Genomic DNA, 23,519 nt, shown 5'->3' with positions numbered 1-23,519 from the left:
AACGTTGACAAAACTATCACTTTTGAGAAAGTCTGATAATTGCTATACCACCGTCTTTGAAATTGAGAGTTTAACATGTTTTTTGAATGATTTTTCAAGGTGCCCACCCACATCCATTGTATGACCAAAACAGTGGTAGAGCAATTATCAGACTTTCTCAAAAGTGCTAGTTTTGTCAACGTTTTGATCTGAACCATTGTATATGATCATAAGTAACCTTAAAACAGGGCTAAACATGCATTTTCCCTTTACTACTCATTTAAAAGGAGATCCCTGTTAAACCACCACCTAAATACACACAGGTATATAAATACATGAGTGGGGAAAGGCAGAAAATGGTAGCTACATAGAATACTTGCTATGACTGAGTCACTTGCTGCTTAAAATGTGCATAAAAATAAGAAGCTTTTGAAAGAAAAATCTGTTTTTCTTACAGCTACAGTGACACAGCTTCTTGTTAAACATAACTTCTCATGCAGATCATGCAGATGAACAGACATTTTTGCTTCTGAGGACAACAAACATATCGCTGGCAGCACTGTAGAATTGTCATCACTTCCGCACTATACTGAACGTCAATGTTCCCATATTTGTTTGGAATTAAAGATAAGAAATGATTCAAAGTCTTGGGCGTACAGTATGCAATTAGTGCATCTCTATGTTGCAACAAAGAATGCACCCAACATTCTTATGCACTCCCTCAACAGCTTGCTGCGGCTCTCTAAATATGCGTTTAAAAATGTGTTAATAAATGCTTAGAAATGGCCGGCATAAATTAGCAGGGGACACATCTCATGAAATAGTTCTTTCAAAAGTATTTTTTTGAAAAGCAGATGAAATATTATAGACAGAGAGAAAGAGAGAGCAAAAGCAACAGAGCAACAGGCAGTGATACTGGTACTGTCAAACAGTAGAGAACACCAGCAGGTTAGTCTGCAGAGAAGAGGAAACCAGTGGTTTAGTCTGCGGCATAGTGACCCATGCAGTGGTCAGTGACAATGTGCTGGAGGACACCGGGACACACCCAAGCTGAACACTTGCATGTGTTACATTAACTCAACGTCCACAGACCATTTTTCTTTCAGAAAATGTACAGGAAGGAGGAGCGAGACAGAGGGAGGAGGGGAGCGGGAGAGCGTATGGACGGACGGCTGCCCCTCCTCCCCCCGGCGCCATGCCCCTGAGCCAAGCATGCTAGAGGATGGATGGGATGGCGGAATGTGAGGGCTGTATGGGGCGGGGCGGGCTGCGGGGCAGCGCGGACACAGAGGAGACTCCAGAGGCGTCCTTGCTCATGCCAGACATGCTCTTAAGGCTCCAAGGCTTTTCAGAACCTTCGGTTGGGAAACAGAGAGCGTGTTTTTGAGAACAGCACTGCGGCGGTGGCGCCGGGTCCGTGTCAGAAACGGTCGTAGCCGTTTCCCTGCACTTTGTTACACCTGTTGCTTTCTTGTTTTTGTCTCCAAGTAAAAAAAGAAAAAGTCAACAAAAGGTCAACAGCATTTTTTTTCTCCATGCAATTGAGTGCATCAGGAGTTCAAGGGCATGCAAAGGGTGGTATTGGAATGGTTTAGAGGAGTAGAACACTGTAGGAGAAAACCAGGCACCACTTGTTGCCATTGGTACTGTAAAGGCTTCTGTATATGGTTTTCCCAGTAGTGTAGATTATCATTGCCCAGTGTCGTGGATATAGACTGGATATGCTCCAATTTCCAGGTGGCTCTCAGTAGACGTATCACTTGTAATATTTTCATTATATATTCTCACACTGACGTCGTGTTGTGCTCCGTCACCATACCAACAGCACCCACCAGCAAGACACCGCATGCATCGCTCAAGACCAGCGGATTCATAATCAGGGTCAGCATGATTCTTATTAGTAAAATACAGAAACATACATGATTCACACTTAAACACATTAGCACATAAATACTTTCACATGTAAGACAACATGTATTTCATATAAAACTCTGAAAATATTTTTTTTGCTTGTAAATAGGTAGGGGGATGCATGGTATCAAAATATATATTGTGCAGATGAGGGCCATTCTTATTGAGAATTGATTTAAAGGTGATTGTGCTTGGGTTCAGTACTATTAATTATAGTAACTTTGTGTATATTTACAATACTGTGGGTTGATATAAAATAAATTATTCTTCAGAATGTCAGAGATGTTTTTTGGTGTTTGTTGTAAATCATCAGGGTGGGGCTTAATAGAGTGGGGGAGGTGTCAGTGTCTTATGGAGGCCTGTGATTGGTTGTTACTGTACATACCCCTCCTGACTCTTCCTCCTGTATGGTTGGGCCGTTCGGCAGTGGTGACCAGGAAGCAGGGGCGCTCTCTCTCGCTGGGGCTGAAGATCTCCTCGGGCGAGATGGCCTGGTCTATGTGAGGACAGTCTTCATTGGCCAGGGCTGCGTTGGCTGCTTCTCCGTTCAGTTTTGAGTCTTCAGACACAACAGATACGAACATTCAGATCAGAGACCTTGTTTATTTTTTTTATTATTATAGGCTTGTTGTAAAGTCAGGATTAAATGAAAGAGGTGAAAGTACAGATATACATTTATGAAGTTTGAGATTTCTCAGACCCTGAAGAAGGATACTTATTTATAAATGGAAGAGATTTCAAAGGAGTTGGAAAGCTAAAGGATAATTCTATGGGTTTCCATAGAGATTCTTCAGAATCCTGAAACTATTCAGTTATATGTTTAATTTGAGCAGACCAGTAGTATAGCTCAAAGTTAAGACCCCCTTTCTTGCAAGGTTTACATAGAGTAGACAGAGAAATCCATGCTTTTTTATGGTTCCAAATACATTTTGACAATTCTGTATTTAACTCTTTAAAAAACAAGGTTGGGATGGGACAAGGCAGAGATGAAAATAGATAATTTAATCTTGACAGTAAATTTTAACTACATTAATCCTGACAATAAGTGATAGGGGTAGATTAGTCCAGCGAACCATATCCGCTTTAAATTTTTCTTTAAGAGGTATATAATTATATTTAAATAGGTTGGTCAACACTGGAGAAATAAAAATGCCGAGATAGGTAAAGCCTTCGTTTGTGCATGAGAAGGGGGATAGTGTATTCAGTTTGTCAACATTAGTGGGGTTGAGTGGACAAATAATAGATTTAGATAGGTTGATCTTCTAACCAGAGAGGGAGCCATATAGTTTAATAGTTAAGAGACCTTGTTTAGACTTGGTTTTAAAATGCATTTTGGACAATCAGATCACAAGTGGACAGTACTAAATACAAGTTTAAACGTCCACCAAAACACATTGTGAAACATTTACTCAAACCACTTGCCGAGGTGGTCTGGGACGCATTTGACCACATATCTTTAGTAGTTTAACGCTAATGCATCCTGATGCGTCCCCGACAAAGACGTAACAGGAAAACATCATCAATGCAGGAGGATATTTCTTCTTTTTCGCTTTTGCAAGTTGCAAATGACTGCATATGCGTCTGCCTTGCCAAAGAGCAACAATGACCACCTCTAGACAGGAGCGTGTCTATGTTCCCACAGCCCTACAGTATGTTCCCACATTTCTAAGTAATCTAATTATATAATAGAGAAAAGTATGTCTGTGTGTGTGTGTGTGTGTCTGCCTGTCTGAACCCTCTTTTCTCCTCATTGGGTTGACCAATCCATCTGAGACGGCATGGGCATTGAGCATTGGCATAGCCAGGAACTGAGAGACAATTTTTCAAATTTCACAAATTGAACACTTTTAAGCAATGTTCAAGTTCTATCCAGTCTGCTGCAGAGTCCAGGGCGAGTAGAGGCCAGTAGGTGGTGAAATCAAGGTGTGGACCAATCAGCTTCAAGGGGGTGTGGCCTCGGATCATGATAAAAATTTGAGGGGGTCTTTCTCGCTCCATGCTACACCTCTCCACCAAATTTTGTGAAAATCCGTGCAGCAGTATCTGCGTAATTGTGCATTTGGTTTTTCTAACGGTCGCAATAGCGCCACCTATGGACGGATCGTGGTCAACACAAGAAGCATTCTTCCCCTTCCACGGTACATGCCTCATGCCTTTGCATTATGATTACTTAGAAATGTGGGAACAGGACTGTGGGAACATAGGGCCTAATTTTGAAAAATAAAATCTTAGAAATGTGGGACCATAGGGCTGTGAAACATAGGAATGACCCCCCTCTAGACTGTTTCATGGAACGTTCATATACAAAACCATAACACCTGTTCCACCTCAACATCCGGTTTGCCGCAACGATATCAAGTTAGCTAAGGTTAACGGTGATAGCTAGCTAGCTAACATTATAAATGACACAGCTATTTCTTGAGCCTCCCAAGGACAGAACAGTGGAGATATGTAAATAATAATCCCACCACCAAACAAAGTTAATTTGGACATTTTGTAAAAGTTTTCGACTTAGCGTTTGACTATTATCGCAGATTGACGCACCGAAAGTGTACTTGGACCAAGTCGTTGCCCTGGTGACCGAAAATTCCATTGAAAGGGTCTAGGTATAAAATGTATCGGACATCATCCATCAACATATCCACATATAATCTTGATAAAGAACTGGACTAACGGTAAACATCCAAGGCCCTATCCTATGTTCTATCCATGTTGCGCTTGATTGGTTGGTTGGTGTGTGGTGGTATTTTAGTATGCCATGTGGGATGGTGTCAACAAGACAAAGACTATGTTATCCCTAAATGGCCTCAAAGTAGCCTCATCAAATTCCTTCACTAAAACTTCAAACTTTAACGGCATCTACTGTACAGTATGTTACACACCACCAGCTCTAGCACATGCTGTACATGCCATACACTGTCATTGCTAAGTATACTGGAAATGTAATTACTTATAGATTTCAGGGCCTTATCGTTTAGAAACAGTATTGATCTCACTGCAATGATGATAAATAAAGGAATGTTAGGAAAGTAAAAGAGTGTGGTGAGTCATTGCATTCACGACAACTGCTAAATCAATAGTGGGATTACTCATGGCCATACTAAATCTCATTCTATCCACCCTTTGAGTCTCAAAATGCTATTGTCATACAATCTATTGATCCTTCTGTGTGAGATTAATTTGTTTAATCTGAACTGGACGAGTCACCTGATCGAACCAGTGTGAGGGGATAGATAAACAGTGAGACAGCAGAATAATTCTATGGTTGCTTTGGGAGGAGGATATGGAGCATACTTAGAACTCTTAATAGGACATAAGAGACAATGACACCAACATACTGTAGATATGCAGAATATTTCCTCTCAACAGTTTCCTACCTTGAAACTTTATCTCGAAAATGTTGTCGTGGGCGACGGGGCTTTGATGCTGTGAGCTGATGCTGGACTTGCAGTAATTGGGTGAACCTGGTTGGGGCGCCCGGGGGATGTGCCTGTTTTTTTTCTTTGGTAGCTTCTGTTTCGCCATCGCCAGGGAGTAATACATTCCGAAGTTGTTGACGATCACAGGGACGGGCATGGCGATGGTCAGCACGCCGGCCAGGGCGCACAGGGCGCCCACCAGCATGCCCGACCACGTCTGTGGGTACATGTCGCCATAGCCCAGGGTCGTCATGGTCACCACCGCCCACCAGAAGCCGATGGGGATGTTTTTGAAGTGTGTGTGCTCGCTGGCCCGCGGGTCGTTGGGGTCTGCTCCAATCCGTTCGGCGTAGTAGATCATGGTGGCGAAGATGAGCACGCCCAGGGCCAGAAAGATGATGAGGAGGAGGAACTCGTTGGTGCTGGCCCTCAGGGTGTGACCGAGCACCCGCAGTCCCACGAAGTGACGGGTCAGCTTGAAGATGCGCAGGATCCTGACGAAGCGCACTACTCTCAGGAAGCCCAGCACGTCCTTAGCCGCCTTGGAGGACAGCCCGCTGAGACCCACCTCCAGGTAGAAGGGCAGGATGGCCACGAAGTCGATGATGTTGAGGGCATTCCGGATGAAGTCAAGCTTGCTCGGACAGAAAGTTATTCGCATCAGGAACTCGAAGGTGAACCAGACCACGCACACTCCCTCGATGTAAGTAAGGAAGACCACGGTCTCGGTCTCCGGGAACACGCGCTCCACAGTCACGTTGTCCACCTGCTCCACCTCAGTGCGGTTGATGATGGGGTTGAAGGCCTCGTGGGTCTCCAGGCAGAAGGTTGTGATGGACACCAGTATGAAGAACAGCGAGGCAAGAGCCACCCACTGAGCCGGAGAGACATTTGAGGGGGACAGATAAAGGCGAAGGAGGGAGAGAGAGAGAGACAGATAGAAGGGGAAGGAGGAAGAGAGAAATGAAAGGGCAGGATGGGGAGGAGGGGGAGAAGAGAGAGATTGAGAGTGAGTGAAATAACGCATATGAATGCAATCCAGCATGATGTCCCAGTGATGAAAGAGAGAGATTCTCATTATAAGTGCAATACAATCAAGCATAAAAGACTATAATGGATGGGGTGGGAGTGGTACTGACTCTCTTTCCACGGCTTTGGCTCATTGTAAATGGACTATCGACGACGTGGCTAATCACCATATCTTGTCACTTACCGGTTTTAAGGTCACTGCATGCTCCCAAGGGCAAGAGGTGCAAATAAGGCACCACACATACTGTAAGTCATTAGCGTAGAGCCCAATGTCTATGTGTAACAGTAGCACTCACTGCGACAACTACCCCCCCCCCCCCCTCACCGCCCCAACAAGGTCATGCTACAAATTATAGTCTCCTGGGACTGTGAATCCTAGATTTGCCCTAATGGAAAACGACAATAACCCTCACAAGGTATTGATCTGGTGATTACATTAGGATTCTAGTGTACTGCATGTTCACACACCCCTCCACAGTCACCCAGACACTTCCTGTCCAAGAACAGCAACATCATTCACTTTCATCCTCAGAATACGAGTACACGTTCTACATGGTGGTTGGTTGACGCTTAGGTAAATTAGGATAATTCCTCAGAGGGACAGACATGTCCAGATTATTTCCTGACCACTGCACCCCTGTATTCAATCACACAGCATAATGGCCTTATTGTGCTGTCCTCCACCAACTGTGATCTCAGGTTGTGGTCAATTCCATTTAAATCCAGCCAATTCAGGACGTGAGACTGATTTAAAATGCAAAACTTAAAAAAAAACACACAAAAAACTTTGATGCAAAAAGCTTCTTCTTATCAAGCTTATACTAAATAAAAAAAAATATTATACAAAAATTGTTTGCACAAAAGCTTTTGAAATAATACGCCTAAATAGACTCTCAGAACTGTTCTTTCAGTTTAAATTCTGAAATGATATAAATAGAAACTTCATGGCTGATCCTGAATTGTCAGGCACATCCTCATTTAGACGACCACAGCTCAGGCTAACAGCAGTCCATTCATGCGTGAAAGGAAAGTGGCGCGTCCAGTCGCTGCACAGGCATGTTGAATCATCACATTGCTCCCATCTCACACAGCAGCGCTAACGGTTGCAGACCAATGAATGGCAGCAGAGAAGTGTGTTTGAGTGGGGCAAGTCAGGGCATGAGACAGAGTGGTGCTTGATATTCCAGTGAGACACACACACACTAAGTCACCCCACGCTCTCTTGAGATCCACAGCAAGCATTTATGATAAAAACCCATTCATCACATTTCATTGACGGAAAGCAGTAGTGCGTGTGTTTTTTATCCACATACTCCTGTGGACCAGACATATCTGTGTGTTTAGTGGTTCACTACATGTACCAGATATATCTGTGTGTTTACTGTTTCAGTTCAGTATTTACCAGATATATCTGTGTCTTTAGTGACTCATGTACCAGACACATCTGTGTGTTTAGTGGTTCATGTACCAGACACATCTGTATGTTTAGTGGTTCATGTACCACACATATCTGTGTGTTTAGTGGTTCATGTACCAGACACATCTGTGTGTTTAGTGATAAATACATGTACCAGATATATCTGTGTATAGATGCAGTTGGAAGGTTGAGCCCATCCCAATTACCTGTAACTGCATAGTCCTGGCTGTGAACAAAGACCTTTTGAAGCAGATTATTATGGCTGAACATCATCGTCTGTAGCAAGATTAGTGCTGCCTATTATGATAAAGGTCCCTTTCATCACACACTCCTTCATGTGGGCCAGTGTCATCTCCATAAAGGTGCCCCTGCCAGACACTCTCTGTCACAAAGGCTCAGCCCCAAACCCCGTCATCATTTAGCAGTTCCGTTTGTGAAGATTGCCGCTGAAATTAGTCGTTTTGTCCAAGCGGTGAACACTGGCGTGTGTCAGGTGAAGGAAGTTGTTCTATGCTGTGATTGGCCAATCCTGTGGGCTGCTCCCAGAACAGACAGTGTAGACACCGATAGGGCTTTTCCACATTTGTGTCCACTGTGAATACTGTTGGTAATTAACTCAATCGCTCTAATCCTATTAATCCCCAAACTGCACTGGGTAGAGCTCTGTCAAGCATCGTTCTGCCTTCATCTCCCTTCCTCTGAGTGTGGGACAAAAAGAATGACCTCCCCCCTCTGTATAGACCACCAGGTCGTACTGTATTTGGTCACAGCCCTTACTGTACTTTAAGGCAATTGCATGTCAAAGTAATTTACTACATGTTGGCAGTGTGCCTGATCCTCAGTAATTACACGTGTTCCAGCAGCTGAAACAGCGTGCCACCCAGCGGTCTGGGCAGCAGGGGGCTTTGGTCTAGAGAGTGAAAATAACTGAGGGTGCAAAGCCGTTTCATTATCACCAGTGAGCTGCCCTGGCCCGCATGAAGAGAGCGCATAAAAAGAACCTGCATTTGTCTGGAGGCCTGCCATCAAACACTACTGGTGCCAAAGATCTGATTCACTAAATGTGTAGCTCGCCTTTTAAACCCAACTGCCAACATCCCAGGAATTCTCAAGCGCAGGAATTCTCACATTGCGACCTGTAGGAATGGGATTTCCTCTACGGCTGATATAGCCTAGCTTCAGGTTGGAAGTGGCGATTATTTACATGGTTAGAAATGGTGCCTGCAATGAATGCAGTCATCGGTCAATAATAGCCTACCTTACTCGGTGTTACAGCCCGGCTCCCGCTGGGAGTCCCCGGAGTTCAAGTTCAAGGTCACAGACTCTAAAATACATGGCTTCATCAATATTTTATTAACCAACCCGATGATATACATCAGCATGTTGAGTAGGCCTACTACGCATTATCATACAGTACCTACTCAAAGTAGGGACTGTGTCGTTTGTTTGTTGTTGTTGTTGTTTTAAATACAGAATTGTAATAATTTCAATGATCATTCCCATTCGGAAAGAGATGAGAGCTATTATGCCTATGTGACCCAGGAGTCACTACATCGCTAATCTATAGGCCTATAGCTTCCTTCACTTGCCAACGCTGTTTTCGAGCTGTGGTCCTCTGACTTGCCAAGGCACATGAACACCTCTCAAGAATCTTGAATCATAAACACCGCCTTAGCAGCCAGCGACGCTACCGAAACGCGATTCGATGGCACGGGTGGGCGGTATACCGATGAGTTAGTTTTTTGTTTGTTTTTAGCAATTAAAGCCGGCTATGGAGGAGAATAATCGTACTCACCCTTGCATATTTAGAGGAGTATGGGTCTTCAAAAAGGGCCCAGGCGCGTTTCTGCCAGCGGCACTTCCCCCCCGACCTGGCGTAAGGAGAGTCCCCCTGCGCCAGCCTCCTGGTCATCTCATCCACCTCGTCCGCCTCCGCGGGCTCCGCGACCACCTCCGCTTCCGGATCTTCATTGACCAGGTCGAGCAGGCCTCCCCCGCCGAAACTATCAAGAGCTTCCTCGGCCTCCCGGTGTTGACGATAGGTCATCCAACAGCATGGTTCCACGTCTGTCTCATCGATGCCCCAGAACGCCAACTCCTCCTCGTACAAGGGTCCGCACACATCCGCGGGGCAGTGCAGTTTACCTGTCCTGTAGTAATTAAGGATGTGTGCAAAAACGCCAGGATGGCGGTCGAAGAAGAACTCCTCGATCTTGGGATCGTAGTCGAAGTGGTTGGGCGCATCAGGCTCGGCCAGCCAGGACAAGCGGGTACCAGGGACGGTACGCAGGGTGCTGCGGTACGTCTGGTGCTTGATCCCTCCCACGTTTATAACAATGCGATCCTTGTCGTCGCTCAAGCCCATCGCGTCCCCTAGGCATGTCTCCAATAAGTTTCCGGCATCACAACGGTTAACTCAAGGCGCACCGCGGGAAGATGCGCGCTATAGCCTGCACATGCACAGAAGAGATTGTGTATGTTTATAGAACAGCGAGGCAATGCAACAACACACAATTAAACTTGTCACTTTCCATAGATTATCCAATATTAGGCATGGTTTAACCTTACATTCCCACTGATTCGAGATGCCACAGAACCAGGAAGATGCTAGTCATTTAGACAGATCAAAAACGCATATAGCTGCCCAGACGACTGGAGGGAAGCATTGACATTGAAATGATTGCAGCCAATGGTATCCCATTAGGTATGGACGTCACATCGTCGCGGTAAATCCACGGAATAACAAAATATGTTTCGTTCCCAACACAAAGGTTTATCGGTTGTGTTTTTTCAGCGTTTATGACATTCACACACTGCAAGGTGACTGACTACGTGGTGCTGAACGGACAGCGACGGTCGCTCTCGGAGACACCCTGTATTCACAGAGCCTCTTGTATGTTGTCGCCTCCCTCCTCTCCGATCAATATAGAATCCCCTTTTCCGTTCAGTCAGGTAGCAACTGGTAGATGTGACACTTAAATAGGCCTGTTTACCAGATGTCTTTGTTGATCTTGTTGTCTTCATTCATACCATCTCTCTGAAAGATCGATCCCCCGTATGTCAAAGCTACCGTTGAGCAAAGATCCGTGTGGAGTGGAAGGCAAGTTCTCTGTTCTGACCAAAAATTCCTCGGTGATTCTCTTTAAAAATGCACTGAGAAGACGCCAAAAGGGGGAGGAGGGGGACTCGATCGTCACAAATCGATATCGATAGACAAATAAATATCCATCGCTGACAATTCACACCCTCCCTGGCTCTTCCGAAATGACACGGAGCGTGCCCAGTGAACAGCCCGTAGCAGTATTGTTTAAATAGACTGTCAATAGTTCTCTCGTTTGGTGATGTTACCAGACCTTCGCTCTTTCACGTCGTCGTTTATTGGAGATTCGTTATCTTTACCGGAGGCTAACCTTTCACGCACCTGATAGGCTATAAAGCTATCGGTTTACTACCCCGAAGACGTTATGCCCACCATTTCTGTACTACTTGCCCATAATCATTAATAGATGTAGGCCTAATAGCCTACATGTTAAAGTCATAATCACTTTAATTGTTAGGCCTATTTAAAGACACATACGGTCTATTTTCCTTGTACTGTAGTGTTTTAGAACAAATCGTGTGGTCCAACAATAGTGATAATCAATTGTACCATGCTATTGTCTAATTGTCTTGCGTAATTATCTTATTAGAATTACCAACAGGGAGCGCCATTGTCTAGTTCTTTAGTAGGCTACTTATGGGGTTCGTTTTCCAATTCTGTGGCACATCGTTATATTCATTTGCGAAATCAAATTACACATGGTAGGTATTGATAAAGAGTTGCTTAATTCAAAGTAGTCCTAATCGTTCTCTCTCTGTGTTATGAGACGATAAAAGGCCGTTGGCTCCATTCTAAAACGATTCGAGGCCAGATGTCTTGGGAAATTGTAGGCTAAATCATTGGCTAAACAAGTTGATTGAATTTCCCTAAATTAAATTTCCCCGAATTCCACAAATATGGCTATTTGTGTCGCAGCTGCGTGAACAGCGATGACAGTCCTGTAAAAGCGCATCCGTTGGTGGGCAGTCTCCGTCTCGGCTTTCACTGGTTACAAGGAGGAGTTTGAAGTCTACCCCGTGTTGTTGAATAGGAGTTTTCTGTCAGAGATTGGAGTTTGTTTGAATGAGAACATCCGTCTAAGCGAGCCTCGCACAGTGGACTGGGAGCCTGTCAACGCATCTTTTAATATAGCCAAGACGAAGACCTGAAACACTCCAATTATGGCTCTGGCCGGCTGCACACAGTGCATCAAATATATGTTGTTTTTCTTTAACTTTGTTTTCTGGGTGAGTTTATTTGTCTACAATATACTGATACGAATTGAGAATATGTTAATTCAGGCTGTGATATGTGGTTGCTATATATGCTAAGCACTTGTAGAATAGTGTCTGCATTATGCTACTTTTATGGTACACAGGTACAAACTTTTTTCTTTTATGGTTCTGTAGTCAGTACAAACTTATATGTTCTAAGTTTTCAACTGTTATTATACGTCTGGACTAGAAGCAGACACAGTTTACATATTTTTTTACAGTACTATGTATAGAAAGTGGCCAAACTGAGGATGTTCTGGTCTGTGTGATATTGTGTTGCTTAAAATAGAAACCAGTAAGCCATGGAGGAGGTGCGGTAGAGTTTCTAGGCCTGGTATTAATTATGCTCCTCTGTCTGGGCTGTTCTCTGTGTGTGTGTGTGTGTGTGTGTGTGTGTGTGTGTGTGTGTGTGTGTGTGTGTGTGTGTGTGTGTGTGTGTGTGCGTGTGTGTGTGTGAGAGAGAGAGAGAGAGAGAGAGAGAGAGAGAGTGTGTGTGTGTGTGAGGCAGAGAGAAAAGGGGGCAGCAGCATCAATAGATTGGAAGGGGAGAGAACAGAAAGCCTGGGCTAGGCCAAGTTGAAACGCTTTTGCCCGTGATCAACAGTTATTTTCCGCTTGGCTGAGCGCCTCTGCAAGGTGGCCCAAAGAGCAGGAGATGGACAGGCTCTGTACTGTGTGAGGAGTTCAGTCCCTTCAGCCCTTCTCACGGCTGGGAGGGCCTGACAGTAATACGCTCCCCTCACCCCAGGAGCTACTCATTCTCTGACATCCGTCGACACAGAGAACAGAGGCCTCAGCCTCATCCCATCTCCAACAGTCATTCCATTATCGAAATCGAATTATATCTTAATGTTGTATCAAACAGAAACCCTATTAATGACCAAATGGAACTAAGATTTAATTATTTAATTATTTTTATTTTTTTTACAAAAAACAAAAACAAATGTTTGTACTTAAGTGAAACATTCAGCTTTAATGAGCACTGGTGGGTTGGTTGAGGGGAGGATGGCGGGGAGGGGGGGGCAGTTGCTACCAGATGTTGCAGCCCACAGGGAGAGAGAGAGATGGGGCAGCGGGTATGTGGGGGAGGGGAGGGAGGTAGTCCCCATTAACATTTTCTTTTGTTCACATTTAGATTGCCACCTCTGGATGTTAGTAAGAGTTTAGGACATACCGGTATAATGTTGGGTGCATGTGCACATCTTTCCTGCGTACTTGTGAACCACCATTTGAGGCACACATAGTAGTGCACTTCAGAGGGTAAAGTCACACCCTCTCTTAACCCTACTGTTCCTGCCATTAGTGGGTTAATGCACATCCTCAAAACTCCTGCAAATTCACACCATGTTTTCCAATTCTTGCTACCATCAGTGGCATTGCACAAGTTCCAATTGCCCAAAATGGCCATTTCTGTGAAATTTCTTTGCTTTTTTATCTCGTATAAAAACACTTCCTTATCATTATGTGAGATCAGCACAAAATCATAGCATATCCTGGACACTCACTCATATTGATTGAGTGTTTCCGTTGTTTCTGCTGGTTAGAGCGCCACAGTGAAAACATGGCAAGTTCTCTCTTCCTCACCACCCAGCTCCTCACGCTGAGGATTCAGTTTCCTGTTTTTTTCCGAGGAGAACAATGGAGGGCAGACGTTGAGTGAGAATGTGCTGAGAGCCTCGCCATAAACACCCGTACAAGGCAGAGCAGCGCTCGCAGACATGTCAGACCCATTCAGAAATAACCACAGCTCCGCATGGCCCTCACACTCATTATGTTTGTGTAGGGTCACCGTACTGAGAAAAATGTAATTCACTGTTATAAACGGGACTGTCTACGGTGGCCTTCAAAAGCTCAGAGGTTATAACTGTTTTATAAACAGGGTTGTCGGGGGTGTCCATTCAAAAGCTTGGAGGTTATAACTTTTATAAACAGGACTGTCTAAGGTGGCCATTCAACAGCTTGGAGGTTATAACTGATTTATAAACAGGACTGTTTAGTGTGGCCATTCAAAAGCTTGAAGGCTATAAGTGTTTTATAAACAGGACTGTCTACGGTGGCCATTCAACAGCTTGGAGGTTATAACTGTTTTATAAACAGGACTGTCTAGGGTGGCCATTCAAAAGCTCAGAGGTTATAACTGTTTTCTGTCTCTCTCGCTGACAGCTGGCTGGAGGCGTGATCCTGGGAGTGGCTCTATGGCTTCGTCATGACAACCAGACCAGCAGTCTGCTCCTGCTGCAGTTCGAAGGCAACCAGGCCCCCGGAACATTCTACATTAGTAAGTCATCACATGCTACAAGTTCATCTTGTCTTCCTAAAATGAAACCATTTCACATCAATTTCACAAAAGTTGTTATTATTATCAGAGCCCGATATCAGACTTGAGTCTGTTATTCAGTTTGCGTTCAGAGCATTGGCTTCACTGACTGAGACAGTGGACTGGTGAAAAGGGACCAGACATGTGTTGGCCATATGCCCCTCAGTCCTGTCCTCCTGCCCTGTGTTAGTATGTATGGTGGTCTGCCTCCCCTCCCCTCTCCTCCCATAACCCTGTGTGTCTTCCTCCCTGGTTCTGTTTCTACCGCTGCTCATTAACTTCACGTTCCTGTCCTCTACAGGAAACGGCTGCTACTAGAGCCACCGTGCTAGCTAGCTCCCACAAAGGCCCGCTTTACACGTTCAGCTGGGATCACGTGAGAGTAGAGCCCCAGAAATAGGCACCAGACCTCCAAGAAAAGAGCAGGAAACAGGACCTACGTAAATCCGTCGGTCTTAAGAGTGGGTCTCTAACAGTGAGCAGTTCACTGTGGTGTTACTGGAATGATATTACTGACACCAAAGTCCGCGTACAGGGTATTCTCACACACACACACACACACACACACACACACGCACACACACACACACACACATACACACACACACACACACACACACACACACACACACACACACACACACACACACACACACACACACACACAAGGTCAGATGTTTTGGGTAGATGAGGGGGTATATGTTTAGGTGTGTGGGCACTGGCTATAAATAAGCATGCTGTTAACATAGCACCCAAATAAACGCACAATATGCTTTCCGGTGGTCATCTGGAACGAATTTCCTCTCCCAGCGTAATCGTACACCTAGCGCTAAAGGAAGGTAGAGTACTATCTGACCCACAGGAAGACACTGCTGCACCATCCAGGAAGTGTTAGGGTAAACTGAGGATCGGATGGAGACTTCATCAGGTGTGTTGAATCGAAGTTAACCAGTATATAAGTGCCCTCTATGTAAATCTACCCTTAAAATTACAGAGCAAGAATTCAAAAAAACTTATGTTCATCCCCACGCCTAGAGGCACATCCAGCACTCTCTTTCTGCCTCGGCCACCAGCAGATGGCCCTCAAAAGCACACAGTTCATGACCCAGATTTTTTTTTAAATGTCTCTAAGGTTCATGGTTCTCCGTTTGTTGTGGAGGCAAAATGTAGTGTGCACCCATTAATTTACATCTGGCTGGTCCAGTCCCATACTTATGCCCTCGGTAAGTATACGGAGAGGATACAAATATAAAAAAACCTCTGGACGCCATGCTTTTTATAGCGACATGGCCCGCGCATGATTTGAGAACCACGGCGGGGAAGAGGGGCCCACCCAAAGAAGATCAAGGCAGTTTCTCCCCCTCCAACGTATACGCTTGGATAATTCAAATAGCCTCGTACATCTGCTGATTAGCCCTCAAATTAGAGTTTAGAATGGATGTTTTTAGCATGCTGGCACACCAAAGGGGTGTTTATGTAGGGCTGAAAATATGCACACTCCTACCTCCTCCTACCAGCAGCTGAAATCATTACTGCTGGCAGTTGTCAGTTGTGAGTTGTCAGACTACATAGTGTCCCTTGTCATCACTGTGTCTGCTGGTCCCGTCCCCTGTCTTCACTGTGACTGCTGGTCCTATACTGGTGTCCCCTGTCTTCACTGTGTCTGCTGGTCCCGTCCCCTGTCTTCACTGTGACTGCTGGTCCTATACTGGTGTCCTCTGTCTTCACTGTGACTGCTGGTCCTATACTGGTGTCCCCTGTCTTCACTGTGTCTGCTGGTCCCGTCCCTTGTCTTCACTGTGTCTGCTGGTCCCGTCCCCTGTCTTCACTGTGTCTGCTGGTCCTATACTGGTGTCCTCTGTCTTCACTGTGTCTGCTGGTCCCGTCCCCTGTCTTCACTGTGTCTGCTGGCCCTATACTGGTGTCCTCTGTCTTCACTGTGTCTGCTGGTCCTATACTGGTGTCCCCTGTCTTCACTGTGTCTGCTGGTCCTATACTGGTGTCCCCTGTCTTCACTGTGTCTGCTGGCCCTATACTGGTGTCCTCTGTCTTCACTGTGTCTGCTGGTCCTATACTGGTGTCCCCTGTCTTCACTGTGTCTGCTGGTCCTATACTGGTGTCCCCTGTCTTCACTGTGTCTGCTGGTCCTATACTGGTGTCCTCTGTCTTCACTGTGTCTGCTTGTCCTATACTGGTGTCCCCTGTCTTCAATGTGACTACTGGTCTCATACTGGTGTCCCCTGTCTTCACTGTGACTACTGGTCTTATACTGGTGTCCCCTGTCTTCACTGTGTCTGCTGGTCCTATACTGGTGTCCCCTGTCTTCACTGGGAACAGAGAAATAGTGTTGAATCAAGTGAATGAAGGAGGCTAAAAGGGTAAAAACACTTTGAGATCGTAGGAGGGAAGAATAAAGGTAAACAACGATCAAGTCATCATCAGGAAATGCTTTTCCAAGTCAGTTTGGGTCACAGGCATATCAAACACTTGATGCTTTCAAAAAGCCGTCATAATATATATTTTTTGAACTGCCACGTTAAGCTGAGGATTGTAAAAGACCTTTGTGTTTTTCAAGCGTTTATTCATTGCATTTCTGGTTGCTGGGGTAATGTTCCTCTGCAGCAATAAACTTGTACATAAAAGTTTTAGCAGGCATACAGTGGCTTGCTTGAAGAGCAGTGTTTGTAATAAAGAATGCAACTCTTTTTTTAATTTAAATTTTAACTGTTTTCCTCATCCTTGTTTGTGTCGATAAAAATATTCACACAGTACTTAAAATACTCAGTACTTACATGGACTACATGGACACAATACACAGTAGAATACCATACTACAGTACAGTACAATGCTCTCACATTTCCATTCTCTGCTAGATGTTAATTGTTTGAGTGTGTATGTGTGTGAGGGAGAGAGATAGAGAAAAAGAGAGAGGAACACTGCCAAATAGTCTTTAGCTACAGTAGAAGAGCCACATCCTGTGCAGTGTGATGATGTAATCTACATTGTGTTTTTACCGCCTCATTCTGGATTTGGCTTCTTAAAAGCAATTCTGGAAAGATCATGTTGTGTGGTGTAACATCATCACACTTAGAGAGAAAGAGTGATAGTGTGTGTGTGTGTGTGTGTGTGTGTGTGTGTGTGTGTGTGTGTGTGTGTGTGTGTGTGTGTGTGTGTGTGTGTGTGTGTGTGTGAGAGAGAGAGAGAGAGAGAGAGGAGAGAGAAGAGGAAGATGTAGAGCAAGTGTGTAGGCGTCGAGCATAAAATACCTGTACGGTTGACTTGAGCCTTAAAAAAAAGAAAAGAAAAAGTAGACAGCTGAGAGGGAGTGAAATGTTGAAAAAGCGTTCATGTGTCACATTTATTATGCCGCCCCCATGCCGTTCTCTCTGGGCCGCCCCCACCATTCTCTGTGTTCTAATCCCCTCTCTCTAAGAAACTTGGGATTCAAATCTGCGGTACCAGCCTCACTATGCAATAACCGTCTAAACAGAATCCCCCCGCCCTCCCCCCTCAAGTCAGGGATTTTGGTGTCAAGTCTAAACGTAGCTTTTCTGGCTCAGTGGTATACCGCTGTTTGAACTGTGGGTGGGGATTTTCGAGGAGCTCCCTTGGGTCCAAATGGGCTTTTATCTGGTGTTGGTCAGGCTTTATACCCTGGGAGATCACACTGAGAGGCTAGAAATAAATGAACTTCCCCGGTGGTGTAACATTAATGAACTTCCCCGGTGGTGTAACATTGCCCCGTCTCCCTTCAAATCTCAATACCCGTCAAGCCTTAAAGGGTGTTGTCATAGTAATGGAGGGTGGTGGAAGTAATGCTGATGTCTCCCTGCATAGCTGAGCTCCTGGCCCCTCCAGAAAACAAAAACACCAAGTCCTGAAAGAGAGGGATGGACAAACGAAGAAGGTCTTAGGTCACCAGAGGGAGGGAGGGAGGGAGAGAGAGGGAGAGAGAGGGAGGGAGAGAGAGGGAGGGAGAGAGAGAGAGGAAAGGAGTGAGGGAGGGAGAGAGAGGGAGGGAGAGAGAGAGGAAGGGAGGGAGGGAGGGAAAGAGAGAGAGGGAAGGAGGGAGGGAGAGAGAGGGAGGGAGAGAGGAAAGGAAGGAGGGAGAGAGAGAGAGGGAGAGAGAGGGGGAGGAGAGAGGGAGAGGGAGGGAGAGAGAGAGGGAGGGAGGAGAGAGAGAGGGAGGAGAGAGAGAGAGAGAGAGAGAGAGAAGGAGCCAGAGAGTCCTTTGGGAGTGCTACAGACGAGACAGTCAGGGCTTCTCACTGGGGCTGTTTGCCTTTGTAGACTGTTCTGTCAGGCAGCATTAGAATCATGTCGTGTCTGTGTGTGTGTCTCTGTGTGTGTGTGTGTGTGTGTGTGTGTCTGTGTATCTCTGTGTGCATGCATTCATGTCCACTATCCTGTAGGATGATGGAAACACAGATTCACAGATAAACAGACATAAACGGTACTTGCTGATCAATAAAGTGATGTGTACATGGTGATCCAGATGTTTGGTGATGAGTGATGTTTGAAGATGAGTGCTCAGATCGTCCACAGGAGTCCCCTGACATAGTGTGTGAAGACGTGTGTGCGGCTGAATGGAGGAAGAAGCTGAGGCCAGGTCCTGCTGCATCCTGGGATAGGATGATGTTGAGGGCAAAGGTTGAAGTGGGGGCTTGTTTGTGGCTGTTGGTAGCAAACTGCTCTTCCGCTCTCTCTCTCTCTCCCCCCCCCCCCCTCTCTCTCTCTCTCAGGATCTGGGAGGTACTCACTTCCTGGCACATTCAGGATATCCAGCAGCATGACATGTCATTTCACTAGGATGCCACTGGAAAGGAAGCCTATTACTGTACACAATGATGACAGTAGTTTCTCTCAGGGATGGGGGTTCTTCTACTGCCACCTGGTGGCGCTTGTCTCTAACGCCTTGCCATCCTACATTTGAAATGATGTATTACTGTACGCATGTAATGTAGAATACCTCTCTTGTCTTCTCCTTGCTTCCTCCCAGGTGTGTACATTCTGATCGCCGTAGGGGCTGTGATGATGTTCGTGGGCTTCCTGGGTTGCTATGGCGCCATCCAGGAATCTCAGTGCCTCCTGGGAACGGTGAGTGTCCAGCAGGTGGCGTCTCCTCCCCCGTCTCTCTCCCCCAGCTCGCTCTCACGGCAGGTTCAAGCCAGACTCGAGAGGTCCCAGCCAATAAGAACTGTGTGTTTGTATCTCGAGTTGCAGTTTGGTCTTCAGAGGGGTGCATTCACCAGCTCAGAACACGCTGTGCTTTTCAGGGGGATGAAACCTAAAATCTGAGAGCACATTTAAGATTTGTGGGGAGGGGGGGGGGGGTGTCAAACAAATGCTTATCCAAAATGAAACTGAAGTGTATCTTTTCTCTGCCTTCCAGTTCTTCTTCTGCCTAGTGCTCCTCTTCGCCTGTGAGGTGGCTGCAGGCATCTGGGGTTTCATGAACAGGGAGACAGTAAGTCACCCCTCAAAACGTACTGCGTCCACCCAGCGGTCATGATCGGCACCAGGATGCTAGCGTTAGACCCGCGCATGAAGACAGGACAGCTGTCAGACTGAATGGAAATTGGAGAAAATGGGAGCATAAGGAGGGATCAATGGTTCATTATTCCCGAATTACCAGCAGTTAGGGAGAGCGTCCACCCCATGCATCGATTTCCCATCAGGCCCGTCAGGCCCGGCGACTGATGTTCCAATAAACCCCCCTCTGTACGACCCCGTCCCCCGAATCAGCTGCCTGCTGTGCCTCGCCCACCCTGTCCTCTCTCTCTCTCACTCACTCTCTCTCTCTCTCCGCCCTCAGATCTCCAAGGAGCTGATCACCTTCTACGACTCGGCGTACATCAAGGCCGTGGAGGTGTCCGAGTCGCCCAGTAAAAAAGCGGCGCTCCACGTGCTGGGGGTGTTCCACGAGACGGTACGCGCCGCCGCCGCCACGCCCCTCCCCTCATCCTGCTCTAGGACAACCACACAGCACCAGTCATTACACTGTCAGAATCACCATCAGCTTTACTACCATCCAGTTTTTACATAACACTGATGGAGACAACATTAGACAGGGTGCAGGGACCAGACGGGACAGTGCAAAGACAGGACAGTGCAAATGACAGTACAAAATACTAAATACAAAATGGTGTGCGATGTCAGTGCTGTATGTGTACAGAGATAGTGTAATGTGTGATAGTGACGGGACAGTGCAAAGACAGGACAGTGCAAATGACAGTACAAAATACTAAATACAAAATGGTGTGCGATGTCAGTGCTGTATGTGTACAGAGATAGTGTAATGTGTGATAGTGTGACCGTGTTTAATGTAATTGGGTTGGTAATGTGTAATAGTGCAATAGTGTTTTAATGTAACTGGGTGAGACTGTTGAAAGTGCGCTCCTCAGTGGTTGGGAGCCAGGAGAGAAGCCTGGTTGACCTGTCTCCCCCCCTCCGTCCTCAGCTTGACTGCTGTGGTAAAGGCGATGACACGCCGTTATTCGCGGCCGTCTCCGGCGCCTTGTGCCCCAAGAAGGCCCTCGCGGATGCTTCGTTGAAACCTCAGGTATATTATTTTTATTTATTTATTTTTATTTCACCTTTATTTATCCAGGTGATCCCATTGAGACCAATGTCTCATTTTCGATGGTGCCCTGGTTACACAGCTTTAAAACAGCAACATATACAAAAGTCAAAACAAACAACAACATAACCCTAACCCCACAGAAGGCAACATTATTTAAAACACACACAAGACTTGGCTTTATAGTCCAGAAGCTTATTTTTAAAAGCACCCAAGGTGACTAAGGCATCTATTTTGTTATGTTGCGTTATGTTTGTTTGCTACACAAGGAGGGATCCATACATCCATTTTTTTTATTTTTTATATAATGTCTAAATGAGTGACTATAGGTGGTTTAGTAGCACACAGGCTGACGATAAATAGCTATGTTGCGAGACTGGGAACGCCGTCGCTGTGTGTTCTCGCGCGAGGCAGAAAGAAAGCGCTGTTGCGTGGCCACGGGAGCAAGGCTGATGGACAGGTCATCATGATCCCTCTCTCCTCTCCCACTCAGAGCTGTCACATCAAGCTGAAGGATCTGTTCTCTGAGAAGCTCTACCTGATCGGCCTGGCTGCGCTGGTGGTGGCAGTCATCATGGTGAGTCTGCCAATGGAGCGGCTGGACTAGATACCCTCAGGAAACCCCCAGCACAGATACATACAATATCTACAACAGGCCACAGACATGATCCAGATGCTATGGCTAACTTCCCATTAGCCTGACTGGCGATACCATCAAATCAGATCAGATCAAATCCAGATTTTATTTAAAGCGAATTTCGCATGGTCCTAATACACCATTACCACGAGATGCTGAAATGTGGACAGACTGAGTGAGTGCCACCCTCGCTGTGCTCTCTCCCATGACAGATCTTTGAGATGATCTTCACCATGGTCCTCTGCTGTGGGATACGGAACAGCCCAGTGTACTGAGAAGAGGCCTTGGCCTCAACAGCCCTGTTTCCTGATCCAGACACTCTGAGAAGACAGCCTTGGGCCTCAAGGGACTCATCCACCGGAAACTGAAACCAACAATGGACAGTTATGTTTTGTGTGCTTGTGTCGTAGTCCCTCTCGCTTCTTATTGTATTGCAAGACTGTGTCCATTCTCTAAGTATTATTGAATAGAGAGAGAGTAGAACCATCCCCTTTGACTGTGCTTAACAATGCGCTTAATACTATTGCTTGAGCTCCATGTCAATAATGTTTTCCTTCCCATCTGACAGACCTTCATACTATATTACTTTTGAGCCTTTTATATTCTATGTGAAGTATATCCTCAAGGTTGGGAGTTCAGAGCTCCTTTTAATGGTTGTATAAACTGTATATATTCAGTATTTCATATTTTATCAGTGGTTTGTCAGGAGACCTCTTTTGATTATTTGTGCTTTGCGTCCCTACAATATGTTAATCTTTAGATGGTTCACGAGAGCAGGGTTTCAGGTGTACAGGATAATTTTTTGCCTCACTGTAATGATAACAAAGTGTTGCTGTGTCCGGCAGGATTTTTTACACTTGTACACCAGCTTCTTGCCTGTTTTTTTGTCTTGTCCTGTGTCTATAATGTAAAGTACTCTTAGTACAGTAGGCTGTCTCTCCAACACTTAAATCTTTGACAACTTAATCTATCCCACCTCCAAAATAACTGTACTTTCATGTCACGTCTGTTGTTTTTAATCATTGACTGATTTTAATGATGCTATTAAAGATATTTTGGCGTTGAATTATAGAATTGGTGTTCAAGGTGATTTAGAGGAGAATAGTAACAAGCTGGAATGAGGTCAGCATGGTTTCTCTCTCTCATCAGGCTATCTACTGTGGATACGTCTAAACCAACCAGGAGTACATCTAAACCAACCAGGTGTACCTCTAAACCAACAGGCGTACCTGTCATACTTGACTGAAGGTTATATAACTGAGTTTGTATGTCTGGCTCTCTTACACAACCTCCTTGATCTGTCTAGACAGGTTACTGAGGTCGGTATTGTCTGCATTTTCATTGTTCACCACAAGGGGGCAGGATAATATCAATAGTACGACCTCCCTTGCTTATTTCGTCTTTTACGCAGTAGTTTCCACAAACTGAGGTAAGCGTTAAACATTACAATTGAGTAGCGTATATCCATAGCACAATGCTGCCAACTAGTGTACTTGCAGGAAAGAAAGGGACAGGTACTAGTCATTATGTAGGCCTACGCTACCTGTTTCTCCAAATTAGTCACAAAAATATGAGTCACAATGGTAAAATTGATTGCATTTATATAGTTCTTTATACATTTTTTCACTTTTCAATCGTCCATTCACACACACACACACACACACACACACACACACACACACACACACTCACTCACTCACACACAGCTGCCATGCAAGGTGCAAGCCTGCGAACATTCGGAGCAATTTGGCAATTTGAGCAGTTCCAATTTCCCATGCCTTTGCCTAACGATGAAGTGTACTCACCCAGCTTCAGACAAACATCACACTCTTGGCTCAACAACTCTCTCTCTTTCAACACCGACAGCCACACCTGCC

At 45.5% G+C, this 23,519-nt stretch overlaps 2 protein-coding genes across 2 annotated transcripts; one reads left to right on the top strand and one right to left on the bottom strand.

Moving 5' to 3' along the window:
• Positions 1–1,194: 1,194 nt before the first annotated feature.
• On the bottom strand, positions 1,195–10,120 carry kcnc1b (potassium voltage-gated channel, Shaw-related subfamily, member 1b; the record flags this gene model as incomplete). Its single annotated transcript, XM_084452620.1, has 4 exons — positions 1,195–1,334; positions 2,276–2,449; positions 5,268–6,183; positions 9,551–10,120. The coding sequence occupies 4 exons, from the start codon at positions 10,118–10,120 to the stop codon at positions 1,195–1,197; spliced, it is 1,800 nt and encodes a 599-aa protein (XP_084308746.1).
• Positions 10,121–11,981: 1,861 nt separating this feature from the next.
• On the top strand, positions 11,982–22,627 carry LOC311320599 (CD81 antigen-like). Its single transcript, XM_084452386.1, has 8 exons — positions 11,982–12,081; positions 14,272–14,386; positions 19,425–19,522; positions 19,818–19,892; positions 20,241–20,354; positions 20,886–20,987; positions 21,499–21,582; positions 21,855–22,627. Exons 1-8 carry the CDS (start codon positions 12,016–12,018, stop codon positions 21,915–21,917), a joined length of 717 nt encoding a protein of 238 aa, XP_084308512.1. The 5' UTR covers positions 11,982–12,015; the 3' UTR covers positions 21,918–22,627.
• The last annotated feature ends 892 nt before the right edge of the window (positions 22,628–23,519 follow it).

This window comes from Borostomias antarcticus (genome assembly GCF_949987555.1).
Source record: "Borostomias antarcticus genome assembly, chromosome: 18".
Taxonomy (NCBI): domain Eukaryota; kingdom Metazoa; phylum Chordata; class Actinopteri; order Stomiiformes; family Stomiidae; genus Borostomias; species Borostomias antarcticus.
Note: the sequence above shows the minus strand (reverse complement) of the source record. Positions and strands in the feature narration are given on the sequence as shown.